General features: G+C 42.1%; 1 protein-coding gene across 9 annotated transcripts in view; it reads right to left on the bottom strand.

Moving 5' to 3' along the window:
• The window catches only part of ctnnd2b (catenin (cadherin-associated protein), delta 2b), a 154,200-nt gene that overhangs the window by 1,661 nt on the left and 139,232 nt on the right, over positions 1-13,307 (bottom strand). For 5 of the 9 annotated variants that reach the window (XM_047589505.1, XM_047589508.1, XM_047589506.1 and 2 more), the window contains 7 exons: positions 10,932-11,105; positions 9,615-9,765; positions 7,663-7,921; positions 5,613-5,706; positions 5,318-5,444; positions 1,450-1,578; positions 120-196 (listed from right to left, as the gene is read on the bottom strand). In XM_047589505.1, coding sequence (XP_047445461.1) covers positions 120-196; positions 1,450-1,578; positions 5,318-5,444; positions 5,613-5,706; positions 7,663-7,921; positions 9,615-9,765; positions 10,932-11,105 — 1,011 coding nt within the window. The remainder of the gene's footprint in view (positions 1-119; positions 197-1,449; positions 1,579-5,317; positions 5,445-5,612; positions 5,707-7,662; positions 7,922-9,614; positions 9,766-10,931; positions 11,106-13,307) is intronic. The other 4 variants (XM_047589507.1, XM_047589509.1, XM_047589512.1 and 1 more) reach the window with 1 other exon arrangement.

Below are 13,307 nucleotides of genomic sequence, written 5' to 3'. Positions count from 1 at the left end.
CTATTTCATGCATCCATGCAGCTGCTAGTAGAAGGAAGTGTTTCTGTCATTAGTCATATACAATGTGTTCAAGCAATACAGCTATGTAAATGCTTCTAAAACAAAAGGACACATCGTACCTGATTATATTTCAGGTCATCAGTCGGGGACACGTAGGCTCCTCTGTGTAGTGTTGAAGACCCACCAGAGATTTGACCTGCAGAGATAGCCCGTAAGAACTGTTACTTATCCGAACCAGACATTGTTTTAGAAGCAGCGTGACTCGACTGTCGCAGGTATCAGCTGGACTCTTGTTGTGACAGGGAACAATGACCATGATAAAATAATGATGAATGTTGATTCCCCTTGGGAAACATTTTCAGGGTAACATCTGCTGTTGGTGTAAAAACCTGTCTGCAAAGATTAAAACCACAAAATGCCAAACCCTCAGTAAAGCCCAGGATGATAGCAACAGCATTAAAGCTGTGTTGTCTCACATTATTGTAGACAGTTCTTTGAAACTGTCTTCCCTCATTGGTAAGAGTGTTAATGGATTCTTAGTGACTGTACTTCAGTCAGCATGTATATGATGGCGCAAGGCTATCCAGCAGCATGACATGATTTCAGACACTTGTTTGACTGTAATTGGTAGATCATGTGTATATGCTAAATATGAAACTATGGCAAGGAGTCTGCTAGCTTAGCGTAGCATAAAGATTCAGGGAAACAGCTGGGCCAGCTCTCTAAAAATAATGCAAGCCGCTCAGCAGCACCTCCAAAGCCCAAAATAAACTCAATACTCATTAAATGAATCTCTGCAGAAGCCAAAGCAACCAGCTGAGGCTCAAGGAACTTGCTGTACCAGACCAACAGTTAACTCCTCCGATAACCACTACTTGGTGCTTCAGATATTCAGCTTCTCTATAGATTAAACAAAAACAAATATAGGATTTTATTTCTGCGTTTATGAGCTGTAGATATGTGCATTTGTATTTGTGAACTATGCACTTGTGGTTGATCCATCCACGGAGGTGAGGACCAATCAGCGTCCTGTGAGGAAATACTTCTGCAAGAGGTACTTTTTATGTCGAAATCATCAAAAATAGCAAGAATGGTCTACTATTGGACGTGCTAACTGCATAGCTCGCTATATTGACTGATCCTAACTATGAAAGCTCCTCAGACTGCAGCTTGTTGTGTTTACCCTGTGATAGACAGATGGTTCCTCCAGTCAATCACCAAGTGTTTTTTTTAAAGCAGTCTCAAAGAACAACTTCTCTCAGATGGTTCCATGTAACAAACCATCTGGCACGCTAGGTTATTTCTCATCTGTCTCTCTGCGAGAAAATAAATAGCTCTGTAAAATCTACGCTCCCAATATTCTAAAGCCACCTCCTCGCAACTGAAACACAACACAGCTTTATATGAGAACGTGTTTTTCGTGTCAGACGTGCGGTGTGGAATTCCTACCCATCATGGCGTCCTTCCGGGACGTGTGCTCCCCCTTGTTGCCATGGTAACTGGCATTGCCAGTCGACTCGTAGTCTGCCTTCCTCTCCTTCAGCGCCATCATCTCCCTGGGGGACGCGGGAGCGCTTGCTGCACACAAACACACACACGGAATATGTTTAACCTTCAGTCCATCAACACATTATCCATACACATCAGGAGGAGACGACATCAGGGAGGACGACTATTTACATCACTCTGGAGTCCTTTCAAAGCAGAAAGGCCAGAGAGATTTGAAAATTGTACCAAGTACACAGAAGCACAGAAATTCTGAGGATTCACTGCGTACTTTATTTTCTCTAACATCGCCATTTCCACTAATCCTTAGTGGTAATTCCGAAGGGGTATATACTGAGTCATCTCCCCTCCCTGCATCAAGCCTGTCGTAAAAGTACATATTTTCATCTTAAACTTAAACCACAGCCTATTAAGATTTAACTGTGTTACTCACCCAGGGACAGGGACCGTTCTAAAAATGATTTGAGAAAATATACACACCGAAAGTTGGAAAAGAAAATACTAGACTACCCGGACTGTGTTGGTATCAGTGGCAATGATTTGAATCTGGTAGCCATATTTGGAGAAACCTGGCTGTGTTCAGTGCCATATGGTTTCCTCAAATATACAAATCTTCATCAACAGTCTGTTAGATTGAAGCTGCTGGCCGCGATGCAGCGAGACAGCCCGTTTGTGTGGCTGCATCTGTCTCTTTGTCTCTGTGCTGTATGTCATAACGCAGTTAGTATGGATCCATGTGCTCATTAATGTCCTCCTAATATCACCTAGTCTGGTGTAATATCAACTCCTAAACAGCTTTATCGCCTGCCAAACTACTGTTGTTGTAATGCACCCATTCCTAAAGCTATGTACAAACAAAGGGAAACTTTCCTCTGTGTGTGGAAAAGCATGGAAATGAAACAAATGGCTTGATGGATCATCTGCAACTGCCTGGAAGCTTGTAAAAACTGAGAAACAAAATGAGACACGTGAAATTTGGTTCCAAATTGCGGTGTTTATCAGCTTGTCGACTAACAGGCCAATATATCCTATCAGGGTGGTTGTTTGTTGAGTGTGAAACCTGTTCAAATGCTCTGAAGTCATTTCAGATTGGTTTAAATTATGCATTAGGTAGCAGAACTTAGTCACGCTGTAGTTGCTTGGTTGTGTGGACTGCAGCTTTATATCCATAACCATTCCCAGTCATCCAGGTCAGGACATATCCAAAAACAACATTAAAAAACTGGATGGACTTGTCTGAATTTTCCCTCTGGGGGCTATTATTAGAAAACCATTCTTTAACTATCAGAACCAAAGTGGTAACTGGGCTGACTAGTTAACTAACACTGCCAACTCCAAAAAAAAAAAAAAGGCAGGCAACTGTACTAGTCTTTTCTCGAAGACGTTTCACCACTCATCAAAGTACCTTCTTTAGTTCTAAATGAGTTGTGCAGAGTTTAGGTTTCTAGGAGCAACATCTCTGGGTGATACCCACCTGAAACTAATGGCTAGGGTCTTTTAACAACCAGATACTCACCTGTAATTGAAAGATTTGTATTGATCCTGTTTTTTTCCTGAATGAATGGTACATTAGCGACCCATAATGGCCACAGATTCCAGGCTCAAGTGCAAATGGAGGTGAAACATTTTGAGGACATTGTCCAATTACAAGTGTCTGGTCATTAACAGACCCTAATCATGTGAGCTTCAGGCTGGTACCACCCACAGATGCTCCCAATAAAACCCTAATCTCCCCAGAAGTCTTTCAGAAATGAAGAAGCTACTGGGATGAGTAGCAAAACAACTCAAGTCCAACTGCCTTTGTTTTAGTTTTGTATTAGGAGATGGCATTGTTATTTAACTAGTCAGTCAAGTCAATTCTTTGGTTCTGATGGACATGTATCTAAGGATATTTATTAGGCCTTTATTTGGAAGTTAAGTAGAACAGGACAGGAAATGGGGATGCAGAGAGGGGGGAGAAACATGCGTGCAGGACTTGAACGGGGCCACCTGCAGCGAGGACTAGCCTCAACACATGGGGTGGACATGTATCCAGACAACTGTAAACTGCTGCTCTACAGAGGAAAATCCTTATTGCAGCATGTTCTTCTAACTTCATATTAAGTCTCTTACCAACTTACTGGATGGATGCCCACTGACATGCAGTGGTTTTTATTTAGTCCAAAAGTGTGTTTTAGCTCATTAAAATCTAAAATATCTCTACACATTTCATTTAAAGTGTGTTTCCCCTCACTGTGAGTAAAGAATGAGCTCACATTGGACTTCAGGGTGGCACAACTACTTATGGGCTGCTAGTACAGTTTTATGAAAAAAAGTAATGGGTGTTCTGTCTCTGGGTCTTTCCCCTTGAAAGACAAATAACTTTCAACAGTACCCATAAAGCTCACTTTTAGGACATAGTAAGATTTTAGACGAACTCATATTATAAACATGATTAAAATGAAAGAAGCTACTGTTTGCTCCCAATTTGTCATAATGTTATGAATAGTGTCATGTGAAACTGAAGCTTCACATCTCAAATGAGGTAGGTCATACTGTGGTATGATCCTAAAAGGCATGTGTAATATATTTGGGTTTTGCCATAATCACTAGGATAGTAGAAATAGAAGCTATTAACATGATACAGAGATCTGTCTTGGTGTTTTAGGTTCTGTCTGACACATGAAACAGAAAGATGGACATACGCAACTATGCTTCTGCCTTTCTTTATCTTTGCATATTTTAAATATAAGGGGATCTTCTGCAGTTTTAACAGCTTAGTGTTGTCATGGTAATGTTAAAAACTACAGTAGCAAAAAGTGAAATAGAGAGTTAGCGAGAAATGCATCTTTTAAAGAGAACTGCAGTACATTTATCACTTAATTACCACCCTAACAAGTAGAGAAGCACGTGTTAAGTTCACGAGGAGATTCTTTTCAGCCAAGATCAGCCAACAGAAATTAACTGGAAACAAAAGAGTACTCTAAAAAATTAAATGTTGGATTTACTTGATCTAGTTATTGCAACCGGTCCCACAAAACAAAGTCATTTAAATGTGAACAATATGCAGTTAACTGTAACAACATGGTTTAAGTTAATCTAATGAAACTGTGAAAAGCAAATGCTACACTGTAGAGTTAAGATGAATTAACCTTTGCCAATGACTAGTTCAACTAGTTTAACATGATTGAGTTGGCAGTCGCTTGGCAATGAAGAATACTTTACACAGAGAAGCACCCATGGCCATGGGTCAATGTGATAATGATTACGCACTGAATCCATTTTTGGGTACGTTGTCTAAATTAGCCTACAGGCCTACAATGCCATGTTGATGTATTTTCAACAAATGAACCACCATGGATTGGAACTTTGAATGGACAGCTAAACATGTTATTCAGTGCTTGTGCATTTCATAAAACAGCAGAAAGGCAGCAGAAATTCAGTGTTATATGATAAACCTGATGTGAACATGTCTGAATCAGTTCCTAAGGAAATTTTTAACCAATTGCACAATTACTGGTGATGTTCAAAGGTGATGAACATCACCAGAAAACGTTACCATCAGAAACCAGAAACAATGAGGCCTCGGGTGGATCATATTAGTCAAAGCCTAACTTCAACAACGCAAGGGCAGGAAACTTCTCCAGGAGGCACGGTGCAAGGATTTTACTTGACAGCAGAGTAATTTGTTGGTAGTCGCTGTAGTGTGAAGGTTAAAGCAGACTTCAGATGTATTGGCGCAGCAGCGTTTGTTTGACTGGACTCTACTGGTGGAAAGAGTGATGAATGACAGAAAAGAAGATGGGAGAGGGGGGGAGGCGCAGACTCTAACCTGATCGATTGTTAGGTGAGGTCCGAACGGGGGAGATGGACGGAGTACGAGAGGAAGAGTAAGGTCGCTGTCTGTCTCGCTCTATCGTCGAGGAGGAGCCAACAAAATGGTACTGAGAATAGCCATCCTAGAGGGAAAGGAAGAGTAGAGCAGATGAGACGGTGCTTTTAGAAATTTACATGCCTCGCAATGTTATCGGTAATTGCTCAGCTTCCAGTCTGCCACTAATAATTACTAAGGCAGCGGGATGATTGACACCACCAGTGTTTATATAAGCAGAATACACGGGCTTTACCTTTTTGTAGAGGCTGCGCAGATCTCTGTATTGCCACATGCTGTTCAGGACTTGAGATGCCGCTTTCACCACTTTAGGACTATGTCTGGGAATTCAGCAGAGAGGAACACAACACACACAGTGTAAAGCTTGACTGTCCTTAGCTCAGATTTGTGCTAGAAAAGAAGCTTTCAAAGAAGAAGCAGAGATGCACGATGAACACGTCTCCTTCATCATCCCTGTTGTGGCTCTTAAATTATGCCGGAGCTAAATTACACAATTGTTTCCTCTGATTGATTGATTGGCCAATATTTAATTCTCCTTCCTCCAGGGTTTGACTTGGCTGACTAATGGCTGCGGGTTTAATTGGCTCACATGGCCTTATCAGCGGCTACGAAATTAAACTTTATTTCTTCAAGACATTTTGGTAAATGTTATTGTTTTGGACTCTGGGTTGGAGGTATGTCTCCTTGCTGTGATGGAAAGTGGGGAACCTGAGAAAAGTGGTATATGAAGTAAAGGAGAACAGTGAATTTATACCTTGAGGTTCTCTAAAAAATCAGGTTGAATGATTCACTAATTACCACTTAGATTTAGCCCATGATGATTTATGAAGCACTGGAGGAAATTTAAATAATGTTTGGACATACACTGGATTCATACACTTCATCTGCTTTACTGCTCTATAAAGGCAAGACACTAGACAGCAGAAAAATGGAGTTCTATATGTTTAACTTCCTATCTGCAATAACTAAAAGAAAGCAAGCAAGAAAAAAAGAGCAGGATCACATTCACATTAGCGCATTATGTGGTCCTGGCTAGCCTTGGTTAAAGAAAAACTACATGTAGTTACTGATTGTCATCTAGTCGCTCTGTGTGAATGTAGAGTATGTCTACATTCACAGTGTATGTATGATGTTATTCCACATCCTTAAATGAGGCGGTAGCTAATGTAATCACAACAGACAACGCTCACTACTACAGACAAAAAGAAAAAAAGCATGCCAGAATCTGTTGCTTGTGTTTTGTTGTTGTGATTCCTGTTTAATTTTGTGTATGACCTCCTGCTTCCTTTTGGATTAAAGATTTTGTATTCTGAACTTTGTACCTCTGCCTTCTTTCCCTTTTTGCACCTGGGTTCACACTCACCAGCCTCCACAAACCTGTCCAAAACATATATCTGCTTATTTATTACAGCTGCAAGCTTCAAGGACGATATATATATTTTTTTTTCAAAAAGTTAAAATCCCATTCCATGTTCAGTTCCTGTGTTTACCTTCTATCTCTATAGTCAGCTGTCCAATAAAACCAATGCTGAAAAAAGTATGTGTGAAGAGAGTGCACGGAGTACTAACTGGCCCAACTTTGGTTTAGATCTACTTTCCTGCTAAGTCCGGTGACTCAGTGCTCTAAAACAAGCATGCAGCCTCAGTAAACCTTCACCTGCCTCTCCCCCTGCGTCATACTCTCAGCACCACATCCGTATTCCATCTCTTTCTTGTTCCCCCTGCTTTTCTGCCGGACTAATGAATTTGCTTACACCCCCCCTCTTGGCCTGCGTCACCAATCAGCCTCCTTATCTTCACGCCTAAATGCACCCCGCTCCACCTGTTTGCTACGTGCTTTGCTAATGAGTAAACAAGCAGCTCTATCCTTCTTTGAGCACGGCAGGTTACCTGATTAGTATGGGTATGCAGAGGTGTAATCCCACAATCAGCGTTTTAAAACACAGCACTTAAATACAGACTGTCTCCAGTCCTGCAGTATATTATGTCTAAAGGAACAGGAGCATATGGATAAGATTGGATCCATCCAACATCCAATCACAGTGCAGCAAATTCAGGTTCAGAATACATTCTGATTGAACCCCAGGACAATATTTAGATTCTGACTGAGGATACAATACACTTCTTGCAGGTATCTGAAGTATCTTCTGTCAGCCTTTGCTGTTTAAACACACTTCAGAGCCCTGCCCTGTGATGTTATTTCTACTGCGACCGACGTCATAATCTCCCTCTCTTATTTTACACCCTCCTCCACCTGTCCTCCTCTACTCCCCCATTCGGCTTACTTGTCTCCCTTGCTGCGGGCGATGCCGATGAGCTTCTCGATGCCACCGGCGTCCCTCAGGGCCTTGGTGTTCTCCATGTTCTTGGTGATGACCTCGTGCAGAGCGCAACAGATCGCTGTAATGGTGTCATCCGACATGGTCTTCCCCACCAGGATGCTGCTGTTGGCTCCTCCCGCGCCTCCTCCTCCCCCACTGGTGCTGTTGTTGTTGTTGCTACCTCCGGGCAAACGGTGCACCAGGTCCCTCATGGCATATTTACCTGGAGTAGGTTGAGGTATGAGGCATGGTGGGTGTGAGGGATGGAAATTGTAGGTAGAAGGTTGGTAGGGACTTGCATGCACTTTATTTTTTGTAGGTTCTTTAGTAACAAGTTAATAGTTATATTGTATTGAAAGCTGAGAATATCTTTAACACCTTAAACACATCTGGAGAGATCTTTAGATTGTACATAAGCTGCAGCTGAATGCAGAAATTCCCACAAATAAGGACTGAAATAAAAATTAAATTTGTCAGGAGGAAACAGACATCTATCTGTTTTCCCTTTTCTTTTCTTTAACAAATCTTTTGAGAATGGTAGTCAGTCAAATCCCAGCCCCTCTCAAACACAGATGGAGACACGGCCACGTGATCTGAAAGAAACCAACTACATTTCCCATGACACCTGAGTACCGCTGTCAGGAGATCGTGTCCACTCTGCCCTCTGGCCCTCATTCTGACTGGGTCAGCCCCCCGGGGTGATGACCCAGTCAGGGCTCACTGACGGGCCGCATCTATATATGTTTCCCTGGTGTAATAAATTATGCTGCTGCATATAACACAAAGGAACAGGCTCATACAAAACAACATCACTTGTTATTAGCAGTGTTAGTACTTCACTGGTCGCAGTGTTACCAAACATGGATAAATGTGAGAACAATAAACCATTCACACACAACACACCAAATTTACTTAACTTTTCTTGTTTTAGCAATAAAAAAAAAAACACAATTATCCTTATTCTCAATCAGAGCAGTTTACATTTATACCAGCTATTTACAGCCAAGTATCACACGTAACTGAGCCATGCAAACACCTCTTTTTAAATGTTGCCATCCACTGTCAGTATCTGCAGTATTCACAAGATTACAGCCATATAAGCACTGAAAGTGAAGCTCTCGATAAAGTTTGCAACATCGCAGCAATAAAACACCAGTTGGCTCGTGGCAGACCTGTCAGTGCAGACAGTATGCTGCTGACAGCTCTGAGGGCGCAACTCTGCGCTACGAACAGCCTCTAATGTAATTTCATCATGTTAACACAACACTGAGGGCAGGACAATACGTCTAATCAAAACGCACTTGCATGCCCCATGGCGGCACAATGCAAAAATGTGACAACAGCCTTCATACACGGCGCGCATTAGATGGCTGCACGCGTGTGCTTAGACATCCCAAAGGCGCACAGTTTATCCCAAAGCCTCAAGCATCAGACAGCGTGAGTGGAAGGCGGCATGTGGTTGTTGCTATGGGGACCGGCTGAAAAGCACAGTTTATTACAGACATCACTCTCTCTGTAATTCGGGCGACAAGCGATCAGAACAGTACAGTCTGCTTAAAGAAACAAACTGCCTGCAAGTCTCCAAACACGCTGACAAATGTTATAAAGATACTGAGCTCTCGGATTTTAAATTAAAGCTAAATTCACTCGCTAATATTCGTGCCAGCAGCTAACATGAATGACCTTTTAACGTTGCTATAAATTTGCTGTTAAGCATGTCTACTGTATATTATTAAAGCTAGTGAGTAGTTCTGCAATTACTCACTCAAGATGACGATACTTCTTTTAAGAGCAATTATTGTGAATTAAAGTATAATTAAGCCCATTATTCCAACACTATCAAGGAAATGGCTCACAGGAAGATGGCTGATCTCCTGACCTTTTTTCTCACTGCGTGCTGCGAGTGAACTACTCACCAATGAGCTCCTTGTTCCTGACGTCCAGAGCCATGTTTCTCAGGGCGGTAGCCACGGCACAAACCACCCGGTCGTTGTCTATCCTCAGTAACTCCACCAGGATAGGGAGGCCTTTCTCTTTGCGCACCGCAGCTCGGATATAGACAGACCACTGGGTAGCACCGGGGGAAAGATGGATAAATGTTTTCAGTCACTATTATCCTCCTGTATTCTAGTCCTCTGCACAGACGTTCCATGTTAAGTCTGTCTTTAATATTATCTAGCATAAGGTTCTTTCTTCTTAGAAAGTTTAGAGATTAACTATCTCTTCCCCTTCCTTTGACACATCCTGACACTTTTATGGCAATATTGGAAATAGACTTGGAAAAGGAATTCTCCACAACTATGGGTTTTCTGCATTACATTTCATGTCACTTCATCTAGGACATAAGTGGTGGACAGATGGACACATGGATTGCGATTTCAAATATTTTTGGATGCTATACTTTGAAAGATGGTGAGCATAAAACGTATTGTTTACAGTGACAATGTCAAAGACCTTCATCTTAATACATGTTTTAAGTCACTATCTATTGCTAAACTCAAAAACACAAACGTAATTTACCTACTGGTGTAACTGTATTAAAATTCCTGAATTTGTTGGGTGTCTGTGAAAACATTCCCTCACAAAACCACAAACCGCACATAGTCAGTTGCGTACGATCCATCCAGGGAGGGTAGACGAAGCTAACGCTCAGCTGACAAACAATGTCACGCTGGCAACAACCTTTGGATCTCTGCAAAGTCAAAACACACTCATGCCACATAGGGCCCGCCAAAGAGAACAAAACAGAGATCTTTGAGACTGCCGCTTTAAACGTTATAGTATTCACATAAGGTCCACATGGGCCATGTGGCTCCAAGAAGGTCTGAGGCATGCAGTAAGTGAATTATTTCACTTCAATAGTGTGGTAATATCTTTAGAGTTTTTGACGTTAAATTTGAGTCTGTTACATGCCCTGCCATAAAGGGTTGTTTTGAGAAAGCATGAGGGAATTTTAAAGGGTCAGTGTAATAGGTGAGGTTTCTTGTTCATCATCACAAAATACTGAAACTCCGCTCTCATCCTATTCTGACTGACCGAGAGTCACATAATGTCATTGTACAATCTAAAATGACAAAAATGACTCTTATGTCTTGTAAACAGAATACCAGCGTGGCTATGCCTGGTATTCATTATTACTTTCTAAACACTTTTGGCACCTACTGGAATTCCACCGTCCTCTTGCAGATGCCCTTTAGTGTCACAATGATAGAACCACTGTACAGAGCCCTTACCTTCCAGCTGCCAGCAGCCAGGTTCTGCAAAGCCCCAGCTGCTCCCTCCAGGGTGTCTGGGTTGGAGCACTCAGACAGCAGTGTGAGGTAGGGCTTGACGATGGTGGGGTGCCACAACATCTGGATGCCTTTCGGGGGCTCTGCCAAATCTGGAAATGGGCCGACGCCGTCCCACTACGGAAGAGGAGACATTCAGAAAAGAAAAGCATTTGGGATTCTGTGTGAGGACAGCAGTGAAGCACCAGCATGAGCCCCCTCGGGCAAGAACACGAGAGGAGAGAAGAGAAGAGAAGAGAGATTTACTATTCATTAGCAGTGTATAAATAAGGTGGCATTCATCTATTTAGCTATGAACAACAAAACGTACATACTGTACATCACAATCTCTCAGTAACGCTGCAGTATAATTCTCTGGACAACATGTATTTTTCTATATTCACCCCTTTTGTTTTGTATTAGCATATTCATATTAGATATGATATATTTATCATAATGTAGGTTAAAGACTGTATTATGGACCTGGGATGTCAAACTCATTTTAGTGCGGGTGCCACATACAGTGCCAGTAACATAATATCACAATAACCTAGAAATAAGAAAATAAGTGCAATTTGGACGCATTGCTGCCATCCGCTGTTTATTTCTGCGTCTTGGCGTTGTGTTACGTCTGAAATTTACTCATAAGAGCGACCTCTAGGGGACAAATTGTCTGTCTTTTCTGTTGCACTGTGAAACATATACTACTGTCATAGCAATTCTCAGTCTCCTTCTGAACATGACTCGTGGACCAGCGAGAGGGGTTTGTCTTGGACGTGGAGATTAGGCGTGAGAGTTTTACCACCACATTATTTAAGAAGCCTTTAGAGAGGCCTTGTTCAGCTACAGCTTTTGCAAACTGCCAGCGACAGATTCAGCCAAAAGACATCAACAGTCACTGTTCATGATGTTCTTTTGTGTGTCACTGTCTGATATCTGGGACTGACTGTTACAATGTGTTTAAAACTATTGACCATGTATGGTTCTGCAGAGCAGAAAGCTAAACAAGCGATGCGACGGTAAAGCTAAACCACCGACAAAAAACTACAGCTACAATAACTGTACACACTGTGTTCTTCTTTCTTTTGGTAAGCACAGGTAACTTTGTTTAAATGTAATTTCTATCTTTGTGTGCAGTTTATTCAGTTGCCTTCGTCCTGAATTTATGGTGTTTGGACATTATACAATACCAGAGTTTATATTATCCTGCTTCCATGACCTAACCCAAGAAGACATCAAGTCCGTGTAATGCAGCCAAATAACTACACTGACCAAAAAAATTTTGCTGCTGTGTGTCCCTGATTTTATTTTTTTACTACTTCCTGTTTTTGCCTCCTCTCATCCTTTTGTATTTTCTAGTACCCAACCTACCATACATTCTTTTTATAGCTCCTCTCGACCGACATACTCCTCCTCTCCTCTCCTCTCCTCTCCTCTCCTCTCCTCTCCTCTCCTCTCCTCTCCTCTCCTCTCCTCTCCTCTCCTCTCCTCTCCTCTCCTCTAATTACCCCAGAGTTGATAGAGTTTCTCTCCAACAAGCTCCCCAATTGCTACTTCATGCTAATCACCCACAGCTGCACTAGAGAGGAGACATGCAGATAGAAGCAAGAGAGTGTTATTGTTTGGAGAGGCTGCGATCCGTCCCTTTACAATCTGATCTCAGGGTTATGTTTAAGATCCCCCATCACCCTGGCTCTGCCTGGATACACAAAGAGTTTGCACAGAATTAGCCGAACAAACACAAATAAAAGGCCTGACTCAGGGTTAACATTCGTTAAAATGTCCTCCCTCTGGCTGTGCTAGGAATGGCAGGGAGAAGAAGAAGAAGAAGAAAAGCACGCAGAGCTAATGAGCAATTCACCCACCCTGAGCCACCGGAAGTGTTGGGTATTCAATTCCCACAGCTTCACAAGAAGTGGTAAAAAGACGTCTTCCACTCAACCAGAATGTGATGCTGATTGCTTGTTAGCATGACAAGAGGTTAGAGCCTTCTCCAAGGCAGCCGCCGTATGCTTTCTGCCAATTCTTCAACTCAGAGAGCTCTCATTTTTTAACTAAACGGAGGATGAAGCTCTGCCTGCTGGCAACAGAGGGATAGACCCAAATCCAGAGAGAAATGCTAAATTCGTATTTTAGAGCCTGAGCACAGGTAGTCAGGATGCAGTCGGCCATAGCGTAATCTGAACTGTAGGCACAGCTACAATCTCCCGATGGTGCTGTGTAATAACCTTGTAGCATGTTGCAGAGAGGAACAAAAGCGCCACAGAAGAAACACAACTGTCTTACAATAATGCTATTTATATACCAGTAGTCATGCATCATCTTACTCTGCAGATGTGA

The sequence above is a fragment of the Mugil cephalus genome, chromosome 7 (genome assembly GCF_022458985.1).
Source record: "Mugil cephalus isolate CIBA_MC_2020 chromosome 7, CIBA_Mcephalus_1.1, whole genome shotgun sequence".
NCBI lineage: Eukaryota > Metazoa > Chordata > Actinopteri > Mugiliformes > Mugilidae > Mugil > Mugil cephalus.
This window is presented reverse-complemented; position numbering and strand designations above follow the sequence as displayed.